We start from the raw sequence: 15,172 nt of genomic DNA on the forward strand, positions 1-15,172 counted from the left end.
TACTGAATGACCTCACCACCCTTATGGGGAAACATTACCCTGACATATACATCCTAGGGGGGGATTTCAAGGACACCATGAACAACAACACTGACCGCTCCCACCTCCGGAATCGTAACCCAGATACCCCTACCAAACTAGCCAACTTTACATCTGCCCTTGGGTTCCGGGATGTATGGAGGGAGCTACACCCCGATGTCAGGGAATATTCGTTCCACTCTGGTGACCATGGTTCAATGTCTAGACTGGATTACTTCCTTCTATGACACACTGACCTTTATAGGGCAATGTCTGCAGAACTGCTCCCTCGGGGCATCTCGGATCATTCACCGCTCTCGATGGAAATATGTATGCAGGGCGCCCTCCCCCACAGAACGTGGAGACTTACTAGCTACTACCTGGGGTTCCCAGAGCTGATAGATCGCCTAGAGGAAATATCCGCCGAATTCTTCGAAATGAATGAGGAATCGGTAGATAACCCCGTGACAGTATGGGAGGCATACAAAACAGTACTCAGGGGTGAAATCCTCTCCTGGACGACACACAAAAGGAACACCCGGCTCCAAACGATACTGGAGGCCGAGAAGGAAGTGAGCGACAGGGAGGCTAAACACATTTCCGATCCCACGTCTGAAACCCATCGTTCCCTCCTACGCGCCCAAGAGCGCCTTCGGAACAGAGCGATGGATGACGCTAAGCAGGCCCATTGGCAGGCCAAAGCGAGAATATACGAACTAGGGGACAAAGTGGGCAAAATGCTCGCCTGGCTGCAGAAAAGAGACGAAGGACAACGCCATGTCCGGGAAATAGTCACACCACAGGGCGACAGCTATCACTCAGACGCTGAGATTGCGGAGGCCTTCTCGATGTTCTACGCAGACTTGTACCGAGCCCCAGCCTCTCCACTAGACCCCTCCCTCTTAGCCGAGCTATCGTTGCCGACGCTCTCCGTGCAGCAGAGGGAACATCTGGACTCCGCCTTATCAGAGGCCGAGATTTCAGAGGTAATATCTCAGCTCCAGCCGGGGAAACACCGGGCCCAAGCGGGTTCCCTGTTGAAACCGGGCAAAAGCTAGGAGCAGATAAAATGGCGGCCCCCCTGCACAGAATGTTTCTTGCCGCCCGGGAGCAAGGGACTCTCCCACCAGACCTATGTAAGGCGACCATCGTGGTCATACCCAAACCTGACAAACCTCCACACAAATGTGCTTCCTACAGACCTATATCATTGATTAACGGAGAGGCCAAGGCCCTCGCAAAACTCCTGGCGAACCGGTTACAACTGGTTACATCCACCCTCATTCACCCGGACCAATGTGGATTTCTGCCCCACAAATCGACCCGGATGAATCTACGCCGTCTCCATTTGGCAATGGAGAGATCTCCGATTATAATCGGACCTTTGGCCCTGCTGGCAATCGATTTTGAAAAAGCTTTCGACTCAATTCGATCGGACAGCCTGTGGGAGATTATGCGTCGTATGGGATTCGGGGAAGTCTTTTTAGGATGGGTACAATTACTCTATACTAACATCCAGGCGGAAGTAAGGGTAAATGGATGGTCCTCTCGATCCTTCCCCTTGGGTCGAGGTACGTGGCAAGGATGCCCGCTCTCCCCCCTTTTGTTTGCCCTTGCAATCGAACCACTCGCTATTTGGCTTCGCCAAAATACAGCCTGGACGGGGTTTAATTGGCCAGAGGGCTATGAGGACCGCACATCTCTTTACGCAGACGACCTCCTTATATACCTGGGAGACCCGCCTCAATCCTGCCCCATCGTAACACAGCTGCTCGTCCGCTTTGGTAAATTTTGTGGACACAGAATCAACTGGGATAAATCAGTTCTCTTCCCTGTAAAGGGTGGAGAGCAGGCCATCCCCCAGGAGTGCCCGTACCGAGTTGAACGGCAAGGCTTTCGGTACCTGGGAATCTGGATATCCGGGGACCTGACAAGTTATGTAGAACACAATCTCCGACCAATCACAGACCGGTTCATTATCGATGTCCAACACTGGAAACTTCTTCCCCTGACACTTATGGGTAGAGCGGCACTCTTTAAAATAATGACCCTTCCCAGATACCTTTACGTCCTTCAAAATGCCCCACACAGAATCCCAGACTCAGAGTTTCACCTAGCAGAAACACTTCTTAAGGACCTTATATGGGGGGGAGGTCAACCACGAATAGCGCTAACCACTCTCCAGAGATCGATCTGGGAGGGGGGAGTGGTAGTCCCCCGTCTCCAAATCTACTACTGGGCATCACAACTGGCTGTGGTTAATGATCTTCTTCACGGGAATCGGGACCTACCTCACATACGCGCTGAGATGGCTACTATACAAAATGCAGACCCGCTGACCATTCTCTATCAACCCCTCCCGTGATCCCCCCCACCCACAACTACAACGCACCTCACTATGGTCTGGAGACAGGCACACTGGTTCGTTGGATGGGACAATAAAGTTACCATCGCACAACCTCTCTGGCAAAATAATAATCTAGCTGCATCCCGTGAACTTGAACCATGGCCCAACTGGATGAAAGCAGGGGTCACGCGAGTGGGGGATATGCTCACAAATGGGAAACTGACCTCATTTGAGGATCTACAGTCACATTTCCAGATCCCAAATACGGAACGGTATCACTACATGCAACTAGCCCACGCTTTAAGAACCCACTTAATAGCAGACACAAGGCTACCGGACTACACCCCCATAGAGCGCAACATCCTACCAGCGTATATTCCCACCAAATGCACTTCCATTTTATATAATGCCATATCCTCCTTTGCTACCCCCGAACTGAATGAGCTCAAGGCGAAATGGGAAGCGGATGTGGGAGAAATAGACCCGGAGAACTGGATACAAGTCCTCATGCATCCTCGAGAAATTGCTATCTCCTCTAGGCTCCGACTGGTGCAGTTGAAGATACTGCACCGGGTATATTACCCTAGGACGCGACTATACGGCTGGAAAAGGGCCCCAAACCCAAATTGTCTCCGATGCGGGGAGGAGGGAACCTTCTTTCACATCTTGTGGGTATGTCCCCGGATACAAATCTTTTGGAATGCATGCTGTGGGGAGCTCTCCAGGGTCCTGGGCCGGACCATACCACTGGACTCAAAAGCCCTACTCCTGGGAGTACCTAATGAAATCGAAGCTAACAAATGGGAGAGATTGCTCCTACACACGGCAACAGGGCTGATCAAGCGTAATATAGCGCAGAAACGGTGAGCCCCGGACCCCCCGACAATGGATCAATGGAAACTGGATATGGACGTGTGCGCCATGATGGAGCATAGGGTCTATTCTGCAAGGGGCTGTCCCCAACAAAGCCTCGAAAATTTGGGATAGATGGGAAGAAGAAGCGATCTGAGACTCCCTCCTGCATGCTGGGGAGCGTGCAATGGGTATTATGTACTACACGCCAATATATGTACTAAGGAAAACTCTTGTCACAGCTGATATGTGTACTGCCTTTGTTGATTGAGACTGACCATGATAGTCCTTATGTTGATTTGTTTTTGTTCTTGTGATTGTTGTATTATAATGATAATAATAAAATACTTTATTAAAAAAAAAAAATGGCCACCACGGTCGTGGCGGGAACGGGCGCCATTTTGTCATCACCTGAGGGGAACTGCGGCACGTGAGGAAGTGAGGCAGGGGTCCCCGTCGATGGATCAGGGGTCTTAACTTTAGCCTGAACATAGGAAACCTCGGCAGAGCCGGTACTATGAGGCCTGGAATGTTTCTGCGACATACCAACTGCCAAATTAGCCTTCTCAGGAAGGACCTCGGCGCTGCCGGTAAAAGAAGAATTTCCCTTCTTTGCCCCCTCAACAGATCTGGTGTCGCCGCAAGAGCAGGAATGGTGAGAAACAACCTTCGCCTTGCCAGACCCTCAGAAATGTTGGTAGCTTTAGCCTCTGTACGAGGGACCTCGGATACAGGTCCGTTAACAGCCTTACTCGCGCGGGCCTCGAACATCCGTTCGGTAGCACCAAGCCCCACCAAGGCCTCGGGGCGCACCCCGGCATAAGAGCCAGTCGTCCAAATACGGATACTCATGGATACCCTGGAGACAAAGTTAGGCCGCAATCACCGACATCATCTTCGTGAAGACACGCAGCGCCGGGCTGAAACTGGAAGTGCTCCTCTCCCAAAGAGAAGCAGAGGTAACTCCTGTGTGGGTTCCAAATCAGGATATGCATCCTGAAGATCCACCACGCTGAGCCAATCGCCCGCCTGCAACGAGTAGCGAATCTGGCCGGGCGCGATCATCTTGAATTTCTCTTGGGGTAGGGAAAGATTGAACTGGGAAAGGTCTAGGATGGTGCGCAGGCCAGCCTGGTTGGGTTTGGGCACCGTAAACAGCCGGGAGTAGAAGCCCTCCCCTCGCTCCCCAAGGGGAAGGGGTTCCACAGCCCTGAGGAGCCGAAGTTTCTGAACCTCTGCCTTGAGGGAGGGTGAGCCCGACAGCTGAAAAGGAGGTTTGAGGGGTGGGGTAGGGGGTAAAGGTAAGCGGAAGCTCGCTCGAGCGACTGACAAAACCCATCTGTCTTCTGTGATGGTCTGCCACGCCTCCCAATGAGACGCTATGCGTCCTCCCACCGGGGTCTCGTGCGAGCGTGGAAAACCCTCATTTGGCAGGTTGATCGGTGGCGGTGCCACCTGAACCTGATGAGGAGGCTGAGGAGCGGGAGAAATACTGTGTACGCTGTTGTCTACGGCGGTTATTCCCCGCATGAGTATCCACTCTGCGATTTTTGCGGTCGAGGAAGCCCCTAAAACCAGAGGAAGGTCGACCCTGCAACAACGGCCTTTGAGTCTTGAAGGGAGCTTTAACCAGAACAGACAATGATTTAGCCGTCTGAGTGCTGTCTTTGGTTTTGGTGAGCTCTACATCAGTAGAAGAGTGAAAAAGCTCCTTACCATCAAATGGAAGGTCCAGAACCTTGTCTTGCACCTCCTTCGAGAACTTAGTGGCATGCAGCCACGCTTGCCGCAAGGTATCAACCCCTAACATCAGACCCCGAGCCGAGGTGTCTACGTGATGAGCCGCAGCCTCCAGGAGATCCTGGGCCAAGACCCTGGCATCGGAAAGGCCTCCTCTGAAATCCTCCAGCTTCTCGACCGGGATGTGCTCCTCAAACCCCGACAGACCTCTCCACATCCGCATGTTAGCTCCCGCCAAAATCATTTCTGCATTGGCCTGCCTGAGCTGCAAGGCCGAATTGGCAAAGATTTTCCTCCCTAGGGAGTCCAGGAGCTTGTCCTCCTTTCCCAAGACCTGAGTCGCCGTTGCAGAGGAGGAAGCTGCAGGTCTGGATTGTAACGTGGCCGCAGCTACCACTGTGGAGGAGGGAGGCAGACAAGACGACAAGGCCACTTCTTCCGAGGAATGTAGCCTGTACCTCGCGTCAATATTTTTATTTACAGAAAGTCCAGAGTGTGGCTTTTCCCAAACTCTTCGGACCTCGGTGAACGTCCCAGAAAGCACGCCCTCCTGAGGAGCAGGTGCCTCGGGCACCGGAACATCTAAGAAGCTCATCATGTCCAGGACCCGGTCATGGAAAGCTCTGGTAGAGCGGGGCAGGTCCTCGTTGTCCTGATCGCCTTGAGGATCATCCGACAGGTCCGGCTCCTGCTGAGCCGTGTCAGGCACTGTCTTGTCCACTGGGGACAATGGTGTCACAGGCGGAAGCGCAGGGGGAGGCACCACTGGCAAGCGAGGCGCTGGCGGAACCGCCGACGGTACGGGCAGAGCCGGAGGCGCCGGTGGACATATCTCCTTGAAAAGCCCCTTGAAATATTCCCTCATGGGGTCGGTGCGCATAAGCGCTTGAAATTTACTGAAAAAAGGCATCCTCAGGAGATTGTTTCGGAACCTAAGGAGGCCTCTCATGAGGTGGACAAATCCAGGGACGCAACGGGGAAGGGTGCCACACAGGCCCCTCCGCCGACATATCCACATAAATCAAGGGAGCCGCCACCGCGGGCAACAAAACATTGTGCGGAAGAGGAATCCGGGCATTCCAATCATAAACCGGCCGGTAAGGATGCGCACAAGGGACCTTAGGTTCACCCGAAGGACTGAACCCTACACCAGGGGCCGATGGCGTAGTTGTAGGGGTAGTACCTAAAATGGCCGCCGTGGTCGTGGCAGGAACGGGCACCATTTTGTCCTCATCTGAGGGGAACTGCGGCACGTGAGGAAGTGAGGCAGGGGTCCCCGTCGATGGATCAGGGGTCTTAATTTTAGCCTTAACGTAAGGAACCTCAGCAGGTACCGAACCGGTACTATGAGGCCTGGAATTTTACTGCGATATACCAACCGCCAACTGAGCCTTCGAAGGAAGAGCCTCGGCACTGCCGGTAAAAGAAGAAACTCAACAGATCTTGTGTCACCACAAGAGCGGGAACGGTGCGCTGTCACCGACAGGGCCTTGCCCGGCCCCTCAGAACTGTTGGTAGTTTTAGCCTCTGTACGAGGGACCTCGGACCTAGGCCCGGTAGAAGCCTTATCGGCATGGGCCTCGAACATGCGTTCGGTAACCTCAAGCCCAGCCAAGACCTCGGGGTGTACCCCGGTTTTGTTTTTGAGGGAAGCCGAAAGAGCGGCCTCAGAGCAAGCTCCGGTACCCCACGACTCAGTAGAACTGGGTCTACACACAGCCCCCACAGGAGGGCCTCGGAGTGTACTCCGGTGATCACAGGCCCCTTACGGAGACCCTCGGAGAAAACTCTGGTAGAATTATTAGGCCCGTCAGGCACCTCAGGGCGATCCCCGGTAACAGAGCGATCCACGCCCCTCCCGGCTCGAGAGGAACCCGGCAAGGTATCCCCCGGCCGGGGTGCTCTGAAAATCAAAGAACTTACCGGGCGTTTTTTCTTCTCGTCGATGAACGCCTGAAAATGCGAAGGAGGAGTCTGTCCGAACACCACCTCCCACTGCTCCAACCGACGTTGAAGAGCCCGGACCGAAAGGGAGTCACAGTAAAAACAGGAGTCCCAACGGTGTTACGGACCCAAACACTCTAAACAAAGAGGATGGGGATCTGCCCTCACGAAGCGACAGTGACACGATGAACAGTCTGGAAAATCTAGTTTAAGAGACATAGACAGACTAGTAAACGAACGCTAGCGAGAGCCAGAGAGGGAAAAACGGGAAGAAAGTCTTCCGAGGATGCAAGTGCGTCCGGCCCCGATCGTGCGGAGAAAAGGACTGATGGGCGATGCGTGGGGCGGAGCCAAGGTGGGCGGGGTTACGGCCGGGTGCCGGGGTCGGCGCAGGAAAGAGAGGAGGGACACATTTTTGAAATAAATGTTGATGCTTTTTACAAAGTGCTCCGGTCCCGTCCCACAGGACGGAGAGATGACCCATAAGTATGGAGGAAAGGGGCGGGACGTAGGCGTAAGAAGGAGACCTATGATGTCTTTTCTTCGACATCCTGGAAGAAGACGATGAATGATGCAAATTACTTCTCAATCGAGATTTCTTGGATTTTTTCCGTCAAGGAGAATCTCTAGACTCATCCAAAGTACATCTTTTCGGGACTGAAGGAGGTTTTGGAATTCTACGCACTGACAATTTATCTTTGTGCTCTCTCAGAGCCATGTCAGTCATCACCTGACAGGATCTGCACTCCTTCGTAGGATGCTCCGTGCCGAGGCACCACAGGCAAACTCGAGGGGTGTCAGTCATGGATATCTTTGACCCGCAATCCTGAAATTTATTAAAACCCCTCATGACAAGACATGACGTTTTATTTAATGAACCAAAGCACGCCGTAATTTCCCTCGAAGCGAAAGCTGTGTCGGAAAAACGGAATTGAAGCCAACGGGCACTGCGCGTGCCACATATAATGTGGATGACATCAACCATCGGACGCAGGCCTTTGAGGGATATCGAGTCATCGACCTACCACACAGCGCCCTATATCGAGAACATTTTTTTCTGAAGCTGGAATGAGGAATACGTGGGAGGTCATAATCCATTAAGAAGGGGGCTTTGGGAAATATTTGAAGGAATATGAGAAGCCAGGAGGGGTTCCGCACTGAGTCCTCATAAAACACAGGCACCAAGATGGATATTTTAGGGTTATCTACAGAGAACTCTTTTTATTTATAAAAACACAATTTCAGATTAAACATTCTACAAGAATTTCCCTTTATCAATAAGCCTCCTCTCTGTTCCCCTGTCATGAGTTCTTTCAGCTGGATCTGACCAATCAGCCCACTGGCCCTTAGAGGGGGAGTCGCATGGAGACCAATAGAATAGACCTGATGGAACAGACCCCTAATCTCTACCTTGCACCACCCACTGTAGAGGTAGATGGCCCAAATCGGTGGTCCCACCTCTTTCCCTTACCTGCTTCACACCAGGGTAAACATCAACCACCTTTTTTTCTATCCCTGCCTCATTATCCAAATCATTATTCAACACGCTACTCCCCTAATTAACTTCTAACAGTCACATACTATTAATAAATATAATCATAAAAAATTATAATACACATAAATATATATTTAAATACATAACCAGCAATAATGAACACACATTGACATTATATTACAAGGGGGGTGACTGCTGCAGTCAGCCACCATTTCTCTGTACCTGTGGGTATTGCTGTCTTTGGTGTGTTGGGGCTGCGTCCCCACCTTCCACCCATCACATGTTTGCTTGTAGTTTGTCTCCATATGTGAGAGAGGGTATGCTCAAACGTGGGCCCCTTGCTCGCTGCGCCATAGGCAACCAAACTGCACCTCACTGAGACCTAACAAAGCCGAAAATATGTCTGGGGTTGTTTGTGTTTCCAGGCAGAGGGGACCTGGCCTTGCAGTTAGGGCTGGGCTGCTACTATTGGTGGCAGTACCTGTATGATTTGCATGGCTGGACTCCTTATGCAATGGAGCAGACAGGCTAAAAACTGGTGTGGAAGGTTGCCCAGAGCACTGCCAGTCGTTCTAACAAAGTTACTCACAGTAGTGATTACCTTACTCCTAGTCCATAGTCCCCTTTCCTCCATACTTTTGGGACATTCCGTCCTGTGGGACGGGACCGGAGCACTTTTTGTAAAAAAGCATCAAATTGAAAAAAGTGTCCTTCTCTTTTTACTCGGGGAACCGCACGCGGCTGTAACCCCGCCCTCCTTAGCAATGCCCCGCGCATCACCCTTCGGTCCCTTTCTATCGCCAGGTCTGAGACCAGTTAAGCAATAATAGATGATACTTATTAGAGGGGACGGTGGGCGGGCGTATGGAGGAAAGGGGACTATGGACTAGGAGTAAGGTAGTCACTACTGTGAGTAACTTTGTTATACTCCTACGTCCCGTCCCCTTTCCTCCACACTTTTGGGAGATTACCAAGCACTCCTCACGGGAAAAGGGTGGATGGAACTCCTTTACTGAAAGATTTTTTTAAGAACCGCCTGCCCGAACTGAGCATCAGCTCTGGAGCTCAGGTCTAAGCAGTAATGCTTACAAAAAGATGGGGAAGCCCACATAGCTGCTCTGGCAATGGTTTCCCAGGGAATATATTTCTGGAAGGCAACGGCAGCTGCCTTGCCCCGCACCAGATGGGCATGAATTCCCTTTGAAGGCTGAAGGCCCTGAACAGTATACGCCTCTGAACTACAGGAAGCAATCCAACGGGAGATAGTTGCTTTCGAGGCCGGCTTTCCTTTCTTATCTCCGAAGGTCACAAAAAGCTGGGAAGAGCTCCTAAGGAGGCCAGGTCTGGAAAGAAAACGGGTAAGGAAATAGACTGGTTCAGATGAAAATCAGATACCACCTTTGGAAGGAAAGAAGGATTGGTGCAGAGGACAACCTTATTCTTGTGAAAGGTGAAGAATGGATGTTCTACAGACCTGAAGCTCGCTTACAAGCATTGCCGAAGTCACTGCAATCAGAAAAGCCATTTTCCACGAAAGGAACTTCAAGTTCACCGTAGCCATGTGCTCAAAAGGTTTATGGCTTCAGGCAGTGAGGAGCACATTCAATTCCCACTTTGGATGCGGGTTGCGCACAGGTGGATAAAGATGCAATAGACCTGCAAAGTGTCTTTTAATGACAAAGTTTGTCAATGAAAAAGAGCAAGAGTCCGTGGACAGGTAAGCAGCGATAGCTGACAAATAAGTCCTACAAGACATGTATGCCTGAAGTTGCCAGATGGGCAACAAATGAAGGGACTGTGTCGATGGTAGCTTCTTTGGGGTCCAGCTGCTTAGCTAAACACCAGTGCCAGAACCGGAGCCATTTGCTCCTATACTGAGACCTTGTCGAAGGTTTCATAGCCACCTGGATAATATGCATATTATCCGTGAACAAGTTGAAACTTTCTAAAGATCTTAACTCCGGCACCAGACCGCCAGGCTGAATGATTGTGGGGAGGGGTGCCACATCTGCTGATCGCTTTGGTGAAGCAGGTCGGGAATCAGCGGAAGCCTGATCGGCAAGCAGACTGACAGATGCTGAAGCCCCAAAAAACAGAATCTGGCTGGCCACCAAGGGGCTATGAACAGGAGAGTGCAATTTGTTGTGTTCCTGAACTTGCATAGCGCCCGGTGAATCAGATGAAGAGGTGGGAAGGCCTAGGCCCTCATGTTGTGCCACGTGATCTCGAGAGCATCCCCCAGGGAAGAAGCTCCAAACCCGTTCCTGGAAGCATAAAGAGGAAGTTTCCTGTTTGATGAAGTTGCAAAGGGGTACACTGCTGGAGTGCCCCAATGGCGAAAAAGGTTGGAGAGGATCTCCGCGTTTAGTTCCCACTCATAGCTGACCACTGCTCGTCGGCTGAGAGAGTCTGCAGTCACATTCAGTTGGCCCAGAATGTGCACCGCCAGCAGCCAAACACTGCTGAATGGCCCATTCCCAAATCTGAATGGCTAGATCTTCAAGGGGAGGTGGCCTGGTACCCCCCCTTATTTGTTGATGTAAAACATGAATACTGCATGGTCTGTGCAGATGTAGACCACTTTGTTCACAATCACTTTGAGCGCCAGGAAAATAGCCAGAAGCTCCAGATAATTTATGTTAAATTGTCTGTCCTGAGGCGACCACAGGTCGAAAACCTGAAGATGATCCATCGTCGCGCCCCACCCGATAAAGGAGGAGTCAGTCGTAATGGTCGCTTGAGGGGAGGGCTCCTGAAAAGGAGCACCCACTGACAGATTACTGGAAGAAGACCACCATAGGAGATCTGTCGTCATGCAGGGTGGGACCGGAATCATTTTGGTGTCCGGGTCCACTGCCTGAAGCCAGGAACTCCTAAGAGCCATCTGCGCGAGTCACATTTTAAGACGAGCAAGGGGAAGAGCAAGCGCACACGAGGGCATGAGGTCTAGAAGCATCTGGAACCACCAGGCCGACATGCTCACTGACTGAATGAAAACTTGACACATGGTTAACAGATCCACCATTCTGTCCACAGTCAAGTATCTCTGCGGTCGATCGTGTTCCAACGGAAACCCCGGAATATCAGGTCCTGAGAGATCAACATGGAGGATTTCCGCCAGTTCACCAACAGACCAAGACCGACCAGGAGCTGAAAAAGAGACTGAAGATTGCTCGAGCCTTTCACTGGACAAGGACTGCGCAGAAGCCAGTCGTCCAAATATGGATACACATGAATATCCTGTAGCCATAGAAAAGCCGCAATGACCGACGTCCTCTTTGGGAAGACACTCAGTGCTGAGCTGAGACCAAAAGGGAGGGAGGGCGTCCCAGATTGTTGAAAGGGAGGATTGAAGGGTGCGGTAAGGGGGAGGGGCAAGCGGAAGCCCGTCCGAGTGATGGACATAACCCACCGGTCTTCGGTGATGGTTTACCACACCCCCAGATGAGACGAGATTCGTCCTCCCACCGGAGTCTCATACAAGTGCCAAAATATATAATTTTGCAGACTTTCTGGCAGAGAGACCACCTGTCCCTGAAGTGGAGGCTGAAGATCGAGAGAAAAAACAACTTTGTTGCTGTCTCCGATGGGAGTTACCTCTCGGCGGATCAGTCCTATGAGACCTGCGGTCCTGGAACCCTCTGAAGCCTGTGGAGGACCGAGACTGGGATCCAGATCTGAGCGTTGACTAGGGGCTTCCCTAGCACCGACAGAGACTTGGCAGTTTGCGTGCTCGCCTTAGTCTTTGCAAGCTCGTCATTCGTTGAAGAATGAAACAGCTCTTTGCCGTCAAAAGGCCGGTCCAGAACTTTATCTTGGACCTCCTATGAAAACTTTGTTGCATGAAGCCTCCAGCATATCCTGCACCATTATCCTGGTGTCTGATTAACCGCCTTTAAAGTCTTCCAGCCTGTCAGCAGGAATGAACTCCTGAAAGTCAGCCAAATCCCTCCACAGTTTCATATTCGCCGCCGCCAGAAAGAGCTCTGCGTTAGCCTGACGCAATTGCAACGCCGAGTTGGCAAAAATCTTCTGATTATGCTGGCTATTAGCACTTGATTGGTGAACCTCGGATCGTGATCCGTTATCGGCAGGCACCTCACGGGAACCCTCAGAGAAAACCCTGGTATGCCTATTAGGCCTGTGAGGCACCTCAGAAGAAACCCTGGTAGTAGAGCTTTTGAAGCTCCTCTTGGACCTGGAGGACCCCAGGAAGGAGTCCCCCGCTGGGGTGCCCTGAAAACTAAGGAACTCACTGGGCGTCTTTTCTTTCCGTCGATGAATATTTGAAAATGCGATGGAGGAACTCTCTGAAGATCTCCTCCGACGACGAAGACAACGCTGAAGTGCCCGGACCGAAAGGGAGTCACAGTAGAAACACGAGTCCCAACGGTGATCCGGTCGCAGACACTCCAACCGGAGAGAATGGGAATCCGCCCTAGCAAAACAACGTTTGCAAGAGGAACAAGTGACAAATCCCAAACGATCCGGCATAGACGGAGGACTACGTGACCGCAGAACCGTAGCAGGAGAGAAGGACAACAGGAAAAGAAAAAGGTCTTCCCGGTGATGCAAGTGTGTCCAGCCCTGACCGCGCGGAGAAAAGGACTGTAGGGCGATGCACGGGGCGGAGCTAAGGAGAGCGGGGTTACGGCCGTGTGCGGGACCCTGCGTAAAAAGAGAAGAAGGAGACATTTTTCAATGTGATGCTTTTTTACAAAAAGTGCTCTGCTCCCTTCCCACAGGACGGAATGTCCCAAAAGTATGGAGGAAAGGGGACGGGACGTAGGAGTAAGATTAATTCGTCTAACAATCACGTTTTTGATTTCCGTGCTGGCAAATGGGACTGTTCCAGTCTGGGGGTCCCTGTGATGGTTGTTATTCTGGATGCTCCGTCCAGCACATGTGGCCACCCCGATCTCACTATGCAACCCGCGCCTTTCAATTGATCCTAAGTGGCCCCTTTAGCCAAGTGGGCCCGCCTATTTACCACCATGTGCCAAAGGCACCTTATTCACTCTTTGTGGTGGCCCATGCCCTGGTGGTGAGTGCAATCACTGCTGTGCCCACGGCGCTCTCTGTTCCTTCAGGCTCTGTTGGGTGGCAACATGCTCTGGGGTGCCACCGATCATAGCCGTGGCCCGTGAGTCGTAACATCTTCAGGCAGCGTCCTTGTTGCTATGGCTGTCTTTCACCACTGTGGCTGCGGCATCTCTGGTGACCTGCGGCACCGCCCCTGCTCTTCACAGAAAACATGTGGCACATGGGGCGGGCCACACACGTCCTGGATCTCTGCCCAGCGTGCTAGAGCTCCCCTTTTCACCCAGGCCGCCTAGACTCCGGTAGCCCAGGCCTTCTATTCAACCAGACTGCGATGACGGAGTGGTCCAGGACGTCACCTTCATCACTGCCACACCCGACGTGGTGGAACAGACATCTAGTGGCGACTCCTCCTGCTCTTCACCTGGCATACGTGGCCCATAAGTATTCTTTTTTTCAGGTCTTACTTTGAGTGGCCCCGGGGAGGGCCATCACAGGGAATGGGTGCATCACACAGTTTGGGCCACCAGACTCATGTGACCCTGTTGGCACCTCGTTCTCCCCCGGACCGCATCATGCACGCAATCTGGGGGGGGTCTTGCTGCTTGGGCCATCTGGTCAGGCACCCAGGCTGGCTGACAGTCCACATGGCCGCATAAGAGCCTGGGTTACACCAGGCATGCTGACTGGGGCCACGATAGTCACCGGGTCACCCCACACACATGTCCAGGCTGACAAAGTTATTAGTACTGGGGGTCGCTCGAGGGCATGGCTCCCTAGAGAGCTGCTAGTGTCTCTGCCTCCTCGCTTGTCTATGCCTCCTCGCTACACTTACAACAGTCTCTTTTGTCTTTCTTAATGGTTTCTTACAGAAATGTTTAATCTCCACTGCCCAGCCACTCTGGGAAGGGGAGTTCTGTATTTTGATTGTTTTCTCTTTATTCCTTCCAGATTCCATCCATCCCCATGGTGGGCTGGATGGTTCAGTTCATTAAACACATGACACAAATACTAAATAAACATTAAAGATTTTTTTTCTACAGTCTGGTGTCTGTCTTTATTACTTAATTCCCCTCAGGGAAGTATTTAGACCTGCCTAGCCAGGCCCAAATGGGCCACGGGCTACAATATACAGAGAGGTTGTGCACTAGAATGCATCACATACTAACAAATTTGATTTTAGGAAATATCATTACCACCGGGACAGGATTGAAGTATTAGTGTACACCTTACTTTCATCGTTAAACTCTCTCTGAAGTTGTTCAGGAGGGTCTGGTCTTTTTTCCTGTTCTCGTTAATCTTGTCGATAAGATGCTGTGCTCGGTTCTGCAAGCCTTCGATACTGGAGTCTAAAACAGCAAAGTAGTTGGCAGATTTGCTGTCCATCACTGCCATGCTGGAGTCTCCATGAGAGGTGACCATAGAAGGGGTGGGAGAAGGTTCATTCCTGCACCAGAATAAATGGCAAATGGGGAAAACATGTAAATAAAAGCATGAATTAAACAAATTAGAAAACATGATAGATATGAACTTATTACACAGTATTATAATGCAATTCCAAAGCCAGCGGGACTCGAACTACTGTACAACATGTAACATAAACATAGAAGAAGAGATACTATTGCATCACATATTTGGCCAAAATGTATATCATACCCAATAATAAAACATTACATATTCTGATACATAAAAAGACAAATTGAAAAGAGAGGGTTTTTTAAACCAATCACAGAACA

General features: G+C 51.3%; 1 protein-coding gene across 6 annotated transcripts in view; it reads right to left on the reverse strand.

Annotated features, from left to right (window-relative positions):
• The window catches only part of SYCE2 (synaptonemal complex central element protein 2), a 286,046-nt gene that overhangs the window by 58,068 nt on the left and 212,806 nt on the right, over window positions 1-15,172 (reverse strand). For all 6 annotated transcript variants that reach the window (XM_069604172.1, XM_069604170.1, XM_069604171.1 and 3 more), the window contains one exon: window positions 14,670-14,883. In XM_069604172.1, coding sequence (XP_069460273.1) covers window positions 14,670-14,883 — 214 coding nt within the window. The remainder of the gene's footprint in view (window positions 1-14,669; window positions 14,884-15,172) is intronic.

This window comes from Ambystoma mexicanum, chromosome 3q, assembly GCF_040938575.1.
Source record: "Ambystoma mexicanum isolate Mex_15411 chromosome 3q, UKY_AmexF1_1, whole genome shotgun sequence".
Taxonomy (NCBI): Eukaryota; Metazoa; Chordata; class Amphibia; order Caudata; family Ambystomatidae; genus Ambystoma; species Ambystoma mexicanum.